This window comes from Myotis yumanensis, unplaced genomic scaffold (genome assembly GCF_028538775.1).
Source record: "Myotis yumanensis isolate MYYU_CA2020_CCGP unplaced genomic scaffold, mMyoYum1.0.hap1 SCAF_1, whole genome shotgun sequence".
Lineage (NCBI taxonomy): Eukaryota > Metazoa > Chordata > Mammalia > Chiroptera > Vespertilionidae > Myotis > Myotis yumanensis.
The window spans coordinates 53893873-53912925 of NW_027223752.1; the positions used below are offsets into that span (position 1 = coordinate 53893873).

At 40.0% G+C, this 19053-nt stretch overlaps 1 protein-coding gene across 3 annotated transcripts in view; it reads left to right on the top strand.

The window, feature by feature from the left end:
- Positions 1–242: 242 nt before the first annotated feature.
- VPS13C (vacuolar protein sorting 13 homolog C) overlaps positions 243–19053 on the top strand; it is a 183367-nt gene continuing 164556 nt past the window's right edge. For all 3 annotated transcript variants that reach the window (XR_011472254.1, XM_070421598.1, XM_070421608.1), the window contains exons 1-2: positions 243–344; positions 16211–16254. Coding sequence is in view for 2 of the 3 variants with exons in the window: in XM_070421598.1 (XP_070277699.1) it covers positions 245–344; positions 16211–16254 (144 nt within the window). In the remaining variant the exon portion in view is untranslated. The remainder of the gene's footprint in view (positions 345–16210; positions 16255–19053) is intronic.

Here is a 19053-nt window from a genome sequence, read left to right on the forward strand (position 1 = left end):
ACTCCGGCCCTCCCTCTCATTAACACCTTTTCCCGCTCGGGGTGCAAGCTGCACGCGGCGGCGAGGTTTGGGGCCGGGGCCGCGCACCTTCGGGTCCGGGCGGCGGCGCGCCTGCGCACAGGCCGGGTCACGCGTGCGGCGGGGGCGGACCGGCGCCGGAGGGGCTGTCATTCGCCGCGCGCGGCACCGCCCTCCGCTGCGCCCCGCGGTTCCGGCTCCTCCCTCCCCGCCGCGCAGCCCCACCATGGTGCTGGAGTCGGTGGTCGCGGACCTGCTGAACCGCTTCCTGGGGGACTATGTGGAGAACCTGGACAAGTCCCAGCTGAAGCTGGGCATCTGGGGCGGTAAGCGAGAGGGCGCGGCCGGCGGGGTGCGGGCGGGGCCGAGGGGCCCACGCTGCGGGCTCCGCGCCCAGTCCAGCCCGGGCCCTGCTCCCTTCGCTGCCGAGACCCCGCCTCCGGGGAGGGCGCTCGCGCGGGCCCCGCTCCCCGCCGACAGGTGCGAGGCGCCGGGAGACCAGTGCCCGCCTGCACCTCCCCTAGGTGCTGGGGACCAGCCCGGGGGTGGGGGCTGCGGTGCGCTGCCCGGATCCCTGCGGCCCGAGCCCTTGCCCTGTCCCACCCTGCCTCCCTTGGGGGGCTCCCCTCGCAGCCCTCAGCGTGGCCCCTGTGGCTCCATAGCATAAAAAACAACAACAACAACAAAAAACCCTTTTCTGCGCCCGCATCACGTGAAGTGAGGATGGTTGCATGGTCGCACACGCTCAAATAAAGTCGCATCAAGGAAAAAGAAAAGGAAATTGCATTTCGCATTTATCTTCTCTGGCATTTTATAGCGACCAGGAGCTGGCTTTCTTCTCCGGGATTGCAGGGTTTGGGAAGGGATGGGCAGGGGAAGATCATTGCAAAAGGCGTGTCAGTAGGGCTTCTTGCTCCTAATACTGTCAGCTTCCGAGAAAGTGATTTCTTTGCTTCGTATTTACTTTTCCCCCAGTAAGAGGAGGACTTTCAGTTTTGTTTTGTAGCGATGGAAAGGAAGGCAAGCCACGACCAGCATCCTCATTAATTAGGTGCATGACCAAGAATGTACGCGGACCTTTCTGTCCTAGGGGTTGTGTATAGAAGTAGACAGCACCCTCTTCAAAAGGCTTAATTATTAGCCCTAATGATGCGTCAAGCCTTGGGGTCACTGGGGATACTTTCTAACTCTATGAAGAGTTTTGGGAATTTTTGTCAGGTTTGGAGGGAAATCAGAGAATTACTCAAAAGGATGGAACTGCTTTTAATTCACTCAACAAACTGGCTATTGAGCACTTGAAATGTGGTTAGTGCTGTAAGTATAAAATATACACCAAGTTTTGAGAAGATAGGAGGGAGAAGGTAATATCTGAATTTTTATGTTGATTACATGTTGAAATGATAATATTTTATTATATTGGATTAAATACAATATATTAAAATTTATCCTGATTTCCTTTTTACTTAAAAAGCAAAACCCTGGCCCTTGAGCATGTTTGAACCATGTGGGTTCACTTATACTTGGATTTTAAAAATCTGCCTTGCTCAAGGGTTAACTGCAGTTACATATGTGAACCACCTTATCTATCTATATATATAAAAGGCTAATATACTAAGTGTCCCTCCAGGTAATGACATCATCTAGCAACGCCCGGCTTCCTCTCCCTAGCGACTAGCCTCCTTGCAGTTTTTTCAGCCCAGGAATATGACTTGCCAGGTGGAAACATTTTACACTTTAACCCAATGACTGTGAAGTGTTTTCCCATGCCTCATCTCATTTGATCCTCACAGAAGTCCTGGAGTAGGTAGATAGGAGACTCCGTGGAATCCTATTTTCTTTTCATTAAAGCTTGACCTGGCTGAAAAGAAGTAAGAAATGGTGGACCTTGAAAAATTACTTCAGGTTTTCTCACTGCGCAGAATATAGTCAAACACTGCTGCAGTTAAATATTTTACCTTTTGTTCTCCCTGCGTGATCTACAATAATAATCTGCTTCGTGTTGTATTTACTGCTGTGTTGCCGACAATTATCTGAAAGAGAAGTTGGGCTGCTTCACTGGGCTGGAAAAAGTTTAGCTAAATCAGAAAGCAGGTCTAATTAAGGAAGTTTATTCTTTATCTATAAAAGGCTAAGTTGACTCATGCATGCACGATACATATAAAGCTCTCGCTGGCACCAATCACACGTGTGTGTTTCGATCTGTCATTGTTGATCATGAATTTGGTTGACACTTCTATATAGAGAAAGGATGAATAGCAATATTAAAGTATTTCTTCTAATAATTTCCTTTTAATGTGCACGAATTCATGCACTGGGTCACTAGTATACTTATATTGAGCATTGTTGTTAATAGAGCCATGGAATGCTGCCCTGAAGTGTGGCACCACCTGCTTTTAATGGGCTACTGATCAGTTGATTGGTTCAGTGTGGTTTGCCCAATATGTACTTTGTCCACATGCTCTAAGTAAAGAAGGAGACATTTAAGGAATTAAATGTACAGTGCCTTCTGCAGGGACCAAATGTTTCTTTAGAATACTATCTAATAATACAAATGATTCCTTCTAGTTTGTAAACATTTGAAATCTGAAAAGGCACTGGGCTAGCATTTAGGAAATCTGGATTCTAGGTTTTGTGTTGGGTCTTGGTTTCTTCATCTGAATTTAAACTTTAATAGAAAAAAGTCATACCAGATAATATCACATATAATTACTATTCAAAATCACTTACCCAGGTTATAACATTGTGCCTTATTTACCTCAGACAATATTTTTTTTTTTAAAGAAATAAAGTTTATGGATATATTAGAAGATTCTTTTTTTCTCTCCTTAAAATTAGGGATTGGAGTAGGTAACATCTAAGGGTCCTTCCAGTGCTAATACTCTAATTCTAATGTAAATGTTTTTACTATGAAAATTTGAAGTATACTGCCTGAGCATTTTGAACGTTTTCACAATTGAAATTAAAATGCCATAATTTTGTTTCTTTTACTCCTTTTTTTGGTGGAATGTAGGAAAAGAGACTTTTTTTCTTTCATCTCATTTTCTTGCTTTTAGAATAAGGTCTTCTGCTGATGGCCAACATCAACTTTATAATATGCCTGAGCAGATAAACCCTCTTTTTTTTTTTTTTTTAGGAATTATATCCAGTGGAAGTCCAATATGGATTCCATCAGCTTTATCAGCTCACTTCTGTAATGTTTTGCTGCCTTTTATTTTTGTGGTTGTTATAAAGGAAGTTAGAAGACATGAGCTTTTACAGTTATTGCTCAGAATATTTTATTTTAATACCAATTCCTCCATTAAAATAGAAAGACAAAATATGTGAGTTGGCTGTTTCTAGTCTTTAAAATAAATATTTTTGAAGAAATTTACCTCCTACTGGGGATGTGCCCGCAACCAGGGTAGATGCCTTTGACCGGAATTGAACCTGGGGCCCTTCAGTCCGCAGGCCGACGCTCTATCCACTGAGCCAAACCTGTCAGGGCTATCTTCAACTTTTTATGGTAAACAAATGGAAATATTAAGTCAATTTAATAAAATAGCTGACCTTTATATATCCATGTTATAGACAAGTTTTATAAAGAAATGATATTTGTATATCTTATTTGGAAACTACTTGCTTTAGCAAATAAGTTTTATATGTCATAAAGTTTGGCTTTTTCAGTTTTTTTTCTGGTTAAATTTTAACATCTTGAGAAAGGAAAGAATTAAATCTGGAAAATTTCACACAGGTGAACCTATTAATCTTTGGATAAAATGGTAAATTGATACTTCTTCAGTGGAGTATATGACTAGGACAAGGCAGTGATTTTCAACCAGTGGTGACTTTGCCCCCAAGGGTAAATTAGGCAATGTCGAGGCATCTTTGGTTGTCACAATAAGCGGTGGAAGTGTGCTACTGGTGGGTAGAACCCAGGACAAAGAATTATCTAGCCCGGAATGTTTGTTGAATAACTCCAGTCTAAGGAAAATATTGAGATTGTCTTCTGCATTTATAGAAGAACTTCAGGATGCTGAACAAGTCGTAAAAAGAAGTAAAAAAGGACAGAGGAAGTGTATGTCTCATGAAATTTATAACTAAGAAACTGATGTCTTAAGTGACTGAAAGATACTGTATTAAAAAGTCATAATCTTTGCTTGTATGATATCAGGAATAGTTTTAACAATTAAAATGTTGTATTAGCATAATTTGAAAAAGATTGTGCTGTGTATATTCATACATATTTAGGCATGTATATTTCACAGTGAAATTCACAAAAAACAACAACAAAAGGTTGTAGAGTGAGAAGGATGGGGAAATTTATTTGAATGTCTAGAATCAGGAAGTTATATGTGAATACTGTCTTTAAATTAGGGAAGCATTCTTAAGTCTTAGTTTCCTTATCTGTGGAATGGAGAAATAACACTGAGAGATAATGTGAAAATCCTTCATAAGTATAATTTTTAAGCTGTTAATACTGATAGAAATAGTGAAGATAAGCAAACCTAGCTGGGCGGTTGGAAACAACCTGCTTTGTTTTACTTTATTTTCATGAGTACGTTTCTTTTAGACTTCAGACTTCAGGGCTTTCATATTCTATAGTGTGATAATTTTGTGTAAAGCTAATACCACACAGATGAACAGCTCTTATTTCCCAAACAGATTCCTTAAAAGAAACAAAACCTACTTGCATTTGAATTCACGCTTACATTACTTATATTACCTGTTAGTTAGCTTGTAAATCAGGTTTTCAAAGGTTCAGAAAAGTGCCTGGTGGGCATATTGCTGCCGAGGCAAGTAGGAGTTATCTAGATTTTTGTTCCTCACAAACTGCTACTGGGAGATACATTGCATAGCCCTTGGCTATTTGAGGTGTGTCCAGGTTTTAATGGTTTTAAGAGTAACAAATGTTTGAAAAGGTATGTTGAAATGGCAGATGTTTTGCAATTTGGTTTAAGTAATATTGCTTATTATGTAGAACCCTTGTCAGTTTGATTTTTCAAACTGATTTACTGTGGGAAGTAAGGAAAGTCCTCCATTCAGAGTTCGGCTGCTCTCATTTCCATTTGAAAAGTAAAATATACTTGGAGGCTGTGATGTGTTGGATGTAAGGTGTGGCTATAGTGATCAGGGTAGGAGCCAGGTGGAGTGCCCTCAGAGTTTGTAGCTCTGCAAACCAGGCTGAGCCCCTGCTGATCATTGTGCTGTCTGTCCTTCACTTCACCCCTGATACTTTTTCACCAGCAGCCAGATATTGTTGGAGCAGCATAAGGAAGGAGGAAACCTGGGATCTAATTCCATCTTCTATACTGCCTACTTGTATGGTGTTTGGCAAATTACTGAACAGTGATAAGTAGTTTCTTATCTGTAAAAGGGTTATTCAGGGTCATTTTTTCTGATTTTCTGACTTTAAACTTTTGTGATTTGAACAAGACCAGAGCAGTGTGTGCTCCTTTCTTAGATAAGTCATTCTGCTCCTTGCTCTGTCTTCATAGTAAGAAATGATAGTCAAATAATGTATTTTTCCTTTTCGTTCTTTACTCAGTACTGGTGAGCAGAGGCCACAGTCATGAAATATGACAAGATAAATGAAGATAAATTCCAGTCTTTTGTTGATGTTTGTGAATCCAAATCTAATATATTAAACTAGAGGCCTGGCGCATGACATTCATGCGCTGGAGGTGTCCCTCAGCATGGCCTGCACCCTCTCGCAGTCCAGGATCCCTCAGGGGATGTCCGCCTGCCGGTGTAGGCCCGCTCCCCACCAACTGTGAGCCCGGCTTCTGGCTGAGCGGCGCTCCCCCTGTGGGAGCGCGCTGACCACCAGGAGGAAGCTCCTGCATTGAGTGTCTGCCCCCTGGTGGTCAGTGCATGTCATAGCGACTGGTAGTTCTGCCGTTTGGTCAATTTGCATATTAGCCTTTTATTATATAGGATAGGATTGTCTTAATAGGTAGCTGCAGGGAGCTTGAGAATGCAAGAAAAAGCAGGCCTCTTTGCTTCTTTTTACCATGACACATAAAACATAGTATAGCTAGGTATTTCTAAACTTGTAGAGGTATTTTTTTTTTTTTTTAGTCCTATCCTCCCAGCTAACACTTGCTTTAGTGAAGGCCACATTTCTTTCTTTCTTTTTTTTATGTTGCCTAAAATCTAAAAAAAAGACTATTTTTAATGAATACATTTTAAATCTACGCCATAATAATAAGTAAAATAGAAATATATGGGAGCCCTGGAGGAGGCCTCGCAATGGCACGTCCAGGGCTTTAGGATTAAGGCCTCCAGCTTTCCATCTCCTGGTGCCAGTCCCACAGCAACAAGGACAACAGTCAACATGCTGCTTACAGTTCTCGCCATCACCCGCTGGGTCACTTTGGACACGAGTGCTCACTCCTGGCAGGCTGGCAGGGAGTGTCCATGGCCACACCCAAGAGACACCTCTGGGCCGCTCTCAATCCTGGCTGGCGGGTGTTTCAGATGGTGGCAGAAGCAAGTCTGTTCCAGCATCCCACACCTGTCTCCAGGACGCTCCTGGGCAGGCCACATTTCTTATTAGCTTGCCTATAGCATATGAAATAAATAACAAAAAGTTCAATATTGTAATGTAATATGTTTAGGCTCAGTTATCAATTAAAGCAGTGCCTAAAATTTAAATTGAAAACACCTGTCCACATATTTAAATAGCATCAAAAATTTAAAATTCACTCCTTTTATAGAAATAAAATGGGAAGTTGGTACTTTGGTAACCTTCCTGCTAGGAAGCTCTGCCACATTACTCACTAGTATGAGATCCCTGAAGTGTACTTGAAAGGGAGACAGTTCAGTGGTAACATGGCAGATCTCCAGCTTTCTTTGCCAGGACTTCCTGTTTCAGTAGGGAAATGGAAAGAGTAAAAGTTAATTGTTTCCTTCCCCCTCTACCACTTTCCCTTCCCAAGACAATTCACTGTACACTCACTCCTATTGAAAGGTGTCTAGATTGGTTAATTTGGTTTAAATAGCTACATTCGATTGAAATGAATTCCTACAATATTTTCTTCAGTATTTACTGAAGCATTAGTTATTAAAGTGATTTGATTTGTGCTTTACAAAACTGATTAATAATTTACTTCAGCTCACTTATTTGGAAAATGAATGTTTGAATATTTTAATATACTTTTAAATAAGTGAGTGTTTATGTTATAGATACATAAAGGAATCCTATATAATAAAGAGATAATATGCAAATTGACCATCATGACCTCACATAAGATGGCCGCCCCCATGTGGTCAAAAGATGGCTGCCACAAGATGGCTGGCAGGGGAGGGAAGTTGTGGGCAATCAGGACAGCAGGGGAGGGCAGTTGTGGGCGACCAGGCCAGCAGGGGAGGGCAGTTAGGGGCAACCGGGCTGACGGGAGGGCAGTTAGGGGCGACCAGGCCAGCAGGAGAAGGCAGTTGGGGCTGACTGGGCCAGCAGGGGAGGGCACTTTGGGGCGATCAGGCCGGTAGGAGAGTGGTTAGGGGGTGATCAGGCTGGCAGGCAGAAGTGGTTAGGGGCAATCAGGCAGGCAGGCAGGCAGGCGAGCGATTGGGAGCCAGCAGTAGGGATCGGGCCGAAACGGGCTGTCGGACATCCCCCGAGGGGTTCCAGATTGGAGAGGGTGCAGGCAGGGCTGAGGGACACCCCTCTCCCCCATGCACAAATTTCGTGCACCGGGCCTCTAGTTCTTAAATAAAAAATAAATACAAAGCACCACATATTCCTTGTTCATTATTTTTCAACTAGAGGCCCGGTGCACAAAATTTGTGCACTGGAGGTGTGGGGGGTGTCCCTCAGCCCGACCTGCGCCTTCTTGCAGTCCAGGACTCCTTGGGGGATGTCTGACTGCCGGTTTAGGGCCACTCCTGGTGTTGGGCTGGCAGTTGGACATCCCTCTTGCAGTCTGGGACCGCTCACTCCTTACCATCTGCCTGCTCGCTGCTCCTTACTACTTGGCTTGCTGCTCCTTAGTGCTTCTGCGGAGGTGAGAGAGGCTCCCGCCACCACCGCTGTGCTCGCCAGCTGTGAGCCCGGCTTCTTGGTGACCGGCACTTCTCCTGTGGGAGTGCACATTATAGTGACTGGTTATTCTGGTCATTCTACCGTAATGGTTGCTTAGGCTTTTATTATATAGACTAGAGGCCCAGTGCACGAATTCATGCACCGGTGGGGTCCCTCGGCCTGGCCTGCGGGATCGGGCTGAAACTGGCTCTCTGACCTCAGGGGTCCCGGATTGCGAGAGGGTGCAGGCCAGGCTGAGGGACCCTCCACCAGTGCATGATCGGGGCCGGGGAGGGACGCGGGAGGTTGGGCAGCCAGGGAGGGACTGTGGGAGGGCTCCAGGGCATGTCTGGCCCATCTTGCTCAGTCCTGATGGGTCGGACTCCAGCAGCACGCTCACCTACCGGTCAGAGCATCTGCCCCCTGGTGGTCAGTGCACATCTTAGCAACTGGTCTACTGGTTGACTGCCCCCTTGTGGTCAGTGCATGTCATAGCGAGCCGTTGAGCAGCCTTAGCATATCATTATCATATTATGCTTTGATTGGTTGAATGGCCTATTGGATAATCAGACACTTAGCATATTAGGCTTTTATTATATAGGATATACAAAGCTTGTTTCATGGACTAGGCATGAGATTTTTGTTGTTGGTTCACTTTTTTGTTTTTAATCACAGTTTTGGGTTCACTTGTATGTTTTATATTAGGAATATTGACCAGGGAGTCAGGAGATAGAGGTTCTTATTCTTAGCTCTGCCATAAATTAATTGTATAACTTTAGGCTTTGATTTCTTCATGTATAAGTGACAGGAGATTAGGCTTTAAAGATCTTTATGATCCTAAATAGTTGTAAATTATAAATTGTGAATTTCTGTCTTTTGTTTTTGGAAAAATGTTAGATTTAAAAATGTTTTTATTGATTTCAGAGAGAGGAAGGGAGAGGGAGAGAGAGAGATAGAAGCATCAATGATGAGAGAGAATCATTGATTCACTGCTTCCTGCATGCTTCCTACTGGGGATGGAGCCCCAGACCCAGGCATTTCTATGATCTCCTGGTGCATAGGTCGAAGTTCAACCACTGAGTCACACCAGCTGGGTTGGAAGAATGCAGATTTAAAAAAACTACTGAAATGACCATTTTACAGTGTTATCTCCTGCTTGTATGTTTTCAACTGTGGCACTATCCTTTGCTCTGGTAATCCTCCTGATATAAACCTTGACTATCCTACCTTTCTGGTTATGGTCTTGTTCATTGTACTGGTTTTAGTTACCCTTTTTGTTTTTGAATCTCTTCACACTCTTAAAATGCAAAGACTAGAGATGGATCTACCAACTACACATACCTCTTAATGCTGAGTCTAATTCTTATATGGCATTTTTTATTTTTTTCCTCAAAGGAGATAGAATTACCTTCCAAATTAAAATCCTTTACCCTTTCTGCTCTGTTTTTTTTTGTTGGGGGGAATAGGGGAAGGGGTAGTGTGATATTCTGAACACAGCATTGGGCATCAGAATTTGAGCACTGGTTCTACCACTTACTAGGTTGACATAGTGTTCTTAGACCAGTCATTTAACCTCTCTAAGCCTCAGTTTCTCTTGCTTAATATACTAGTACATGTCCTGCTTCCTTTACCAGGAGGCTGTGAGGATCAAGTAATGTAATAGATCAGAGAGTGTTTTCTAAAATATAAAGATTTGTGTTCTTGTAGTTGTTTCTATCCCAGTGTAATATGCATTCTCAATCAATAAAATCAGTATGTATTGAGCACCTACGATGAAGAGAATCTGGAGTTTATAAATTAGGTTGGGGATTTATATAGTAAAGTGCCATAAGAAAGGTATAACTAAACCTCTGTAAAAGTTCGGATAGATTATTTAACATTAGCATTATATTTCTTTTTAAAAAATATATTTTATTGATATTTTACAGAGAGGAAGGGAGAAGGATAGAGAGTTAGAAACATTGATGAGAGAGAAACATCGATCAGCTGCCTCTTGCACACCTTCTACTGGGGATGTGCCTGCAACCAAAGTACATGCCCTTGACCGGAATCGAACCTGGGACCTTTCAGTCCACAGGCCGACGCTCTATTCACTGAGCCAAACCGGTTAGGGCAGCAGCATTATATTTCTTACATTTATTTTGTAGGCTATTTTTTGTTTTAAAAGTTATTCTTGGACTTAGGCAGGCTTATTCCATATTATGCCGGCACCATTTGATGACAGAAAAATGTGAATGGTAGAAAAAAATCGAGGAAATAGTCTCCCAGTATTCGAAACCTCTTACCTGATTCAGTCAAGAAGTTGCTCACATCGGTAAAGAACGAGTGAAGTTCTGAAACAGCGTTTTGCTTTCCTCTTTCTTGTTAATGTAAACAAAATACCAACCAAAATCAAGTGGTACTGGCATAATGATAGAATAAGCCTGTGTTTTAAAAAAATAATTTATCAACCATTTCTTTTTCTATTTATTTTGATTTCTCAGGAACATTCTATTTCTACAAAAATAAATGTAATGTGTGTGTATTTAACTCTCCCAGACTTCTTCTCCCATCTACTATGTTTTCTCCCTATTTTATCTTTTGAAATAACTCCAGCTCTGCTTATCTATCTTGGTGTTACTTGATAATTTAATGGGTTTAATTTCATTTCCATCTTCTGGTTCATTAGTAAAGATTATTAAGTAAATTTTGATCCAGTATTTACCCTTTCAAGGTGCTTAAAATATCCTTCAAGAGTAGCTTTGAAACTCTATGTTGTACTCTCTAACCATGTAAGTTCATCCAAAAATGTTTCTAGTTAATTACGGAGAATCATATAGGATCAAAATCAGAAACCTTTTCTTCTGAAGCACAGACTACACTTACTGCTTACTCTCATCCTTTAGGCCTGTCAGTCCATCATAGAAGGAAATTACTTTACAGAACTTCCAAACCTCATGGAATTAGAGACACTGATTGAGGGTTTGACTTTAGTGCCTTTCTTACTGGCAGAGTTAAGTTTATCCATCTCCAATTATTAGTCATTCTCCCTGCCCCCCCGCCTTTTTTATTTTTTTAAAGATTAGACACAAATATTTACCCTTCCCTCAGGTTTTCAGGAACTTCCTATGGCCTTTATGTATTCTTAAACCCAGGTAATCTGGCTATAGCAGTAAAGTGACTTGCATTGTATGAAATTATGTTATCTTGATGTAGAAAGGAAAACTAAATCTTAACCTTTTCCTCAGTATTCAGTTAAATATCAAATGATTATCTAGGAAGGGTATTTAATTTTAGGTTTATAAATTATTTTTATTTTAACAGAACTTCTGACATTCATAGGCTAGACAGTGAAATTTCTACATATGTATCTGCAGGAAAACATGTACTTTAGTGGAAGAACACTTGTTAGCACAGTGCCTTACCTAGATAAGGCACTCATCCACTGGTACTGGTTGAATGAGTGAATGCACTTTTAACCTGTTATTAATCTGAAATATGTTGTTATTCCTTCCCTTTTCTTTGTATTAAGGCTAGTGGCTCCTCCTTAATTACAAATAATTTTTCGACTGTATCATTCTTATTTCATTGATATATTTACGGTTTGATAGATAACATTCACATTTTTCAGAGAGGAAATATATACATTTGCTTGCTAGGCGCTAAGTAGAAGAAAAAGTTTTTTTTATGTATCTATAGATAAGGTAGATATCAGATATAGAAGCAATTTATATAAAACATATTGAGATCATACTGACATTAGAATTTACCTTTTTTCTTGTTTAGAAGCAATTTATATAAAACATATTGAGGTCATACTGACATTAGAATTTACCATTTTTTATTGTTTAAAGTATTACAAATAGTAGGAGGGTTGCGGGGGTTAAGAGATCAACTGAAGGACGTGTATGCATGCATGCATATAAGAATTTACCTTTTTTTGTTTCCCCATTTCTTTTTAAAAATATTTTATATCTTGTTATTGATTTTAGAGAGAGGAAGGGAGAGGGAGAGATAGATACATCAGTGTTGAAAGAGGATCATCGATCGGCTGCCTCCTGCACGCCCCCTACTGGGGATGGAGCCCATAATCTGGGCATGTGCCCTGATCAGGAATTAAACCATGATCTCCTGGTTCATAGGTCCACATTCAACTTCTGAGCCATACCAGCCGGGCTGTTTCCCCACTTCTTATTATAATTTGTATAATATTTTAACATTAAAAAATATCTGATTATTATAAAAACTAGAAAACAGTGAAAAACATTAATAAAAAAAATCCTTAAGTTCTACCTCCTAGCCATATTATCTTTTTGTTGTTTTTCTAAACATACTTGTTTAACTGTTAGCCATATTAGTAGTTTTCAGTATTTCATATCTTAAATACCATCTATATATTAAAGAACCAAAGTGCCACAGCAGTAGAAGCAGACCACATTTTATAATGACATTTATATTTTTATACAAATTACTAGAGGCCTGGTGCACGAAATTCATGTCGGGGGGAGGTCCCCTCAGCCCAGCCTGCACCCTCTCCAATCCGGGACCCCTCCTGGGGATTGGGCCTAAACCGACAGTCAGACATCCCTTTCACAATCCAGGACCGCTGGCTCCTAACTGCTCATCTGCTTGCCTGCCTGATCGCCCATAACTGCCTCTATCTGCTGGCCTGGTCGCCCCTCACTGCCCGCCCCCCGGCCTAGTCTCCCCATGCAGCCTGCTGTTCAGTTGTTTGGTCGTCCCTCACTAACCCCCCTGCTGGCCTGGTCTCCCCACACAGCCTGCTGCTCAGTCCTTTGGTCGTCCCTCACTAACCCCCCCTGCTGGCCTTGACGCCCCACTCAGCCTGTTTGGTCATCCGTTCGGTTTCAGATGTGATGGCCCCTGGCTCTTTATATACAGTGGGGCCTTGACTTACGAGTTTAATTCGTTCCGTGATGGAGCTCGTAACTCAAATTACTCGTATGTCAAATCAAAAGTGAACGAGTGAGACATGTGATGCTGGGCTGATGTGGCGTTCACTGTGACGTTCGCTGCGCCAACTAGCGGTGGGGTATCTGAAGCTGACTCGTAACCCGAATTTTAGCTCGCAACTCAAAGCAAAAAATCAGCCGAGAGACGGCTCGTATCTCGAAAAACTCGTTAGTCGGGACACTCGTTAAGTCAAGGCCCCACTGTATATAGATGTTAGTGCCTTAACAATTGTTAAAAAAAAAACCCCACTTCATATGTAATGCAGATTAGTTTGAGCACTCTGGTGACACTTGACCCACTGGGTAGAACAGTCAAAATTAATGAGCAAGTTTGAAAATCTCCATATGGGCCTTAGATCTTGTTAAACTAGTTTGGATTGCTTTCATATTTGTACTAGCATCGGTGCAGATCCCTTTTGATTTGAATCGAGTTTGCAATTATAATTTTTTAAAATTCATCTGAAAGAATTAAGTCCAAGAATATTTTTTTAATTCTGTGTCGTTTTAGTACATAAGATAATTAGTAAGGATTCTCTTCCCCAATTCCCAGACACATGTTGGTTTTCCATGATTACTTTATTATCCCTTCATTTGGTCAGTGAAATCTTAGTCAATTCTACCTCCAAAATAACAATTTACTCTATCTCTTCAACCCTGAAGTTACTGCCTATTTCAGGTTTTAATTTCTTTTCAGTGTATTGGCTACCTGACTACCTGTATTATTTTCCTTTCCTCCTGTTATATAATGCTGTAGTATTTTCTTCCCATTTCTTCCTTCTCTCCTTTTATTGCAGTTTTCAATAATTTATTTTATGAAGACTTAAATATACATATACACAGAAAGTGAACTTTATTATATGGAAATAACCACTGTGATCATTATGGTGCCTAGTCTTATAGTTGTTTGTTTTCTGTGTGTATATATATAAAATTTTTAAATTGGGTTAATGAGGGCATTCTTTAACCTTTTTTTTTTTTTTTTTTTTTTTTTTTTTTTTTTTTTTTTTTTTTTTAAATATATTTTATTGACTTTTCACAGAGAGGAAGGGAGAGAGATAGATAGCCAGAAACATCGATGAGAGAGAAACATCGACCAGCTGCCTCCTGCACATCTCCCATGGGGGATGTGTCCGCAACCCACGTACATGCCCTTGACCGGAATCGAACCCGGGACCCCTCAGTCCGCAGGCCGACGCTCCATCCACTGAGCCAAACCGGCTTTGGCTCTTTAACCTTTTTAAAAAACTTAATATTTTGTGAACATTTAGCCATGTCTGCCTTATTTTTTTTCTATATTATAGATTTACTAGAGGCCCGATGCACGAAATTCATGCAAGAGTAGGCCTTCCTTCCCCCGGCTGCTGGCACCGGCTTCCCTCTGGCACCCGGGACCCAGGCTTCCCTCGCAGTCCTGGCTTTGTCTGGTCTAATTAGCATATTACACTTTTATTATTAGAATATATGCCTTCTTCCTGGACATTTAGTTCTTTAGGTCCTTCTTCCCTCCTTCCTATCCATCCATCCATTCTTTCTGCTATTATAACCAGTATTACAATATCCTTGTAGCTAAATTATTTGGACAGTTTCATGGTTATTTCTGAGGATACTAGAGCAATGATTCTAAAACATAGCTCTGATTTTATCATTTCTGTTATACATACTTCATCTCTTTGTTGTGACCAGTCTGAGCTTTTCATCCTAAAAACTCTTGGTCCTTCCTATGCTAGCCTTTTTGACTTTATCACTTATTCTTTTTTTAATATATATTTTTATTGATTTCAGAGAGGACGGGAGAGGGAGAGAGAGAGAGAGAAACATCAATGATAAGAGAGAATCATCGATCGGCTGCCTCCTGCATACCCCCCATGGGGATCAAGCCTGCAACCCAGGCATGTGCCCTGTTGGAGAATCTAACCGTGTTCTCCTGGGTTCACAGGTCGACGCTCAACCACTCAGCCACCACAGCTGGGCTACCTCTTATTCTTTTCTCACACTCCACAGCTAACCAGACCTTTACTTGTGGTTTCTAAAATGTCTTACTCATGAATGTCTGTTTGCCCTCATTTCTTACCCACCTGGTAAATATTTCTTCAGCTTTCTAGCCTAAACTTTCGTGTGAAGTTCTGGATCTCCCTTGGCAGTGTGAGGTGGTTCCTGCTTTGCATCCTGTAAACTCTTCTGTTGGAATGCCAATAGAATAGTGGCAAAATTTTAGAAATTTAATCTCCTTTGCTAGGTTGTGAGCTCCTCAGTAGAAGGGATGTTGTTCTAATAATCTCTTTCTTTCTTGCACCTAACTCAGAGTAGGTGCTTAATAGATGTTTGAGTAAATCTGAGGTCTGGGGAAAAGCAAATTTCTAACAATGGAGTAATAAAATTAAATATATTTCTAATTCACTCCAAAATGCCATGAGGAAAAAATTACTTGATTGAAAAATATTTATGGAGAACATAGGAAGCGTAGTATTTGTTCAAAAATAAATGCGTAATAAGTGATTAAGAATGTATAACTGAAGAATTTATGATTGCATTTAATGTTGATACTAGTTTTATCAACATTTAGAGATTTGAGTGAAATGAATACTTTTGTTTACATTTCTATGTAAGCAAGAATATTTAAGTATTGTGTATTGACAGATATAGGTACAGTTTTTAAAATTTGAGTAATGTAACAGTATCATTATGGCTTTAATTTTTGTAACCGAATAGATTTAAGAAAAATTAGATTAATTAAAATATGTTAGAACCGCAAACAACAATCATTGGAAAGGTGGGATGTTTGGAGTTTTAAAAGACTAAAACCATATTTTTATAGAAAATATTCATTGGCAACATAATTAAAGAAAGAATCCTGAATTGCAGGATAAATAATTGATCTGTTCTAGTAGTCATCTATTTATGTCCTTGTTTTGAGATTTTGAATTAATTATTCAAAATGATGGATACTTTCTTTTGTTCTTTAGGCTGAAAGTTTCTAAATTCTTTCTCATTGTCTATTTAAATGTTAGGCAGTTTAAGTATTTTGTAATTTCTTTTGCATTGGACTAATCTAAAGTATGCTACAATCAATAATTCCTATGCACATATAGCAAATCTTTTGTGCCAATAGCTTTTTAAGTTCTTAAAGTTTGCTTTGCTCACTGTTGTCTTCTTAGCACTTAGTGTAGTAGTTAGTACTGCCATATGACAGGTTTTACTTATTAGTATATTAACTATATATTTTTTCTTTTTTTTAAAGGTAATGTGGCTTTAGATAATCTAAAGATAAAAGAAAATGCTCTGGTAAGTTTTTTAACTATGTTAATTACTCATTTAATTTGGTAAGCTCTTAGAAACCCTTGGTTAGTAAGTATCTGGTACCAGGTGCCAGATAAAGTGGTTGAGTCACTCAAAGAAGGATTGCTTGTTTAATTATTTGCGGTAGGAAAATCTGAGATTAAGATTTAGAACTTTTTCCCCCTGATGATCAAAACGGTATCTCTTGTCAACAGAATATTTTTCATTGACCTAATTTGACTATATAGCTTTGTAGTAGGACTTTGTCTTCAGAAATATGTTTGCATATTTTTCAGGTAAATAAGACCTTGATTTTAACAATTTAATCTAATGAATAATTGTATTTTTGGAAATATATTCAAGTTCAGCCATATAATATTATGGTAATATTAAGGGATAAAATAGCCCTGGCTGGTGTGGTTCTGGTGGTTGGAGCGTCATCCTGTACAACATAAGGTGGTGGATTCTATTTCTGGTCAGGGAAACATGCCCAGGTGCAGTTCGGTCCCAGGTTGGGGGCGCATGCAGGAGGCAACTGATTGATGTTTCTCTCTCTAAGATAAAAAGAAAAGAGGTAAAATAGATTTTTTTCAGACTCTAGCTTCCCGAGAGTAGTTTGTGTCATTTACTATTGAGCTGAAAACAAAACAACACTCTCCCCATTCTCTCAATCCTCTACCCCCTGTGAAGCTTTAGCTAAAATATTAGACTTAATTTGAGTTTATGAAATCACTGAAGAATGATTTTATTCTTTAATTAATAGGTCATATTTCTAAGTAATCTATTGAATGTTTTAAAGTTTTGTCTGACTTCTGGTTGGATTTCTATGTGATGAAATGCGTTATTAGGGAGAGCATTATACATTAAATGCCCCCATGACTGGTCCGAGGGAAATTTGGGGTATTGAAGATCCTAGGAGTAGAACTCTGTCACAAGGAGTAACATTACGTTTTGTTAAGTTTGGCATAGTGGGAAGGGCATGGACCTTGTAGTCCGGAAAGATCTGGGTTTGAGTGCTAGCTCTGCCTTTTAACAGCTGTGTGTCTTTTGGCAAGTTTCTAATTTTTTTGAGCATTAGTTTAAACATCTTTTAAGTGGAGTTAGTATTATAAAACAACGTAATATCTCTCTGCCTTTGTGGCTTGAGTAAGATGGAAAGTGAGCCTGGCAAGTAGTGGGCATTCAAAATATTTAAATGTTCTTTCTCTCCCTTTATATAGGGTGCTACATCTTTAAAAAAAATAGTGTTATTGACTTCAGAGAGAGGAAGGGAGAGGGAGAGAGTGGTAGAAACATCAGTGATGATAATCATTGATCCTGCCTCCTACACAACTGCCACAGGGTATTGAGCCCACAACCCGGGCATGTGCCCTGATGGGGAAATCGCACTGTGACTTCCTGGTTCATAGGTTGACACTTAGTCACTGGGCCAACTTTTTTTTTTTTTTTTAAATTTATTGATTTTTTACAGAGAGGAAGGGAGAGGAATAGACAGTTAGAAACATTGATGAGAGAGAAACATCAATCAGCTGCCTTCTGCACACCCCCAACTGGGGATGTGCCTGCAACCAAGATACATGCCCTTGACTGGAATCGAACCTGGGACCTTTCAGATCGCAGGCTGACGCTCTATCCACGGAGCCAAACCGGTTAGGGCTAGGCCAACTTTTTAAAATTTATCCCAAAATTTAGAAATTAAGATTCTATTGGTGGTGATTGCATTAAAGCTTATTTTTCTCTTTATTTTAGAAGGAAATAAGTATAAATAGAGTTGTGGTGACAGGATATATATCTAACATACATAGAATTGATGTGAACTCTGTGTTAGCTTGATTTGAATTTTGGTTGTAATTAAATATAATAAAGTATTTTATAATTTATATTCTCCATTAATTTAAATTGCAAATAAACCATATTGGTGAGGTTTTGCTTTAATATGGATCCTTTACACTTATTTTGTGTGAGAAATTATTTCAGGGAGATTACTATGAGCATGAGGCCACACTTTTAGAAGTGTTTAGTTTATAGTTTGTATCCTCTATAATATCAATTCATATAAATGTATTCTCCCTATTCCCCAAGGGTAGAGCTGCTCCTTTATCATGAGTAAGGATTTTTTTTTTGGTCTAAAAAAAGACTTTTTATCAAAAACTATTAGTATTCTGTTCAGTTCCTGTTCACCTACAATGATTGAGCAATCAGAGATCGGGTAAATTGATTATTTTAGTTAATTGTTAATTAAAGTACTGCATTTCATTTGCTAGATTAAAAAAAAAATATATATATATATATTTATTGATTTTAGAGCGGGAGGGAGAGAGAGATAGAAACATCAATAATGAGAGAGAATCATTGATCGGCTGCCTCCTGCAAACTCCCTACTGGGGATTGAGCTGGCAACCCAGGCATGTGCCCTTGACCGGAATCGAACCCAGGACCCTTCAGTCAGAAGGCCAATACTCTATCCACTGAGCCAAACCAGCTAGGGCTCATTCGCCAGATTTTGATAGTACAGTCAAACTTCAGTTCTTGGACGTCTCCCATCTGGAACAATTAGGTTCTCGACCAAGTTGTTCACAGAAAAAATGTCTAGGTTGTTGAGCAAGCTTCAGTTTTCTACCTGACAGCCCTTTCATGCTGATACATCAGCATGACAAAAAGCATCTCTCAGTCCGCAAACAAAGGACAGAATGCATCTGAGTCATAAACTAACATCTTAGGAATTTATGCTGTGAATATATGGTGTGTGTGCGTGTGTGTGCGTGTGTGCGTGTGTGTGTGTGTGTGTGTGTGTGTTTGCTTTTG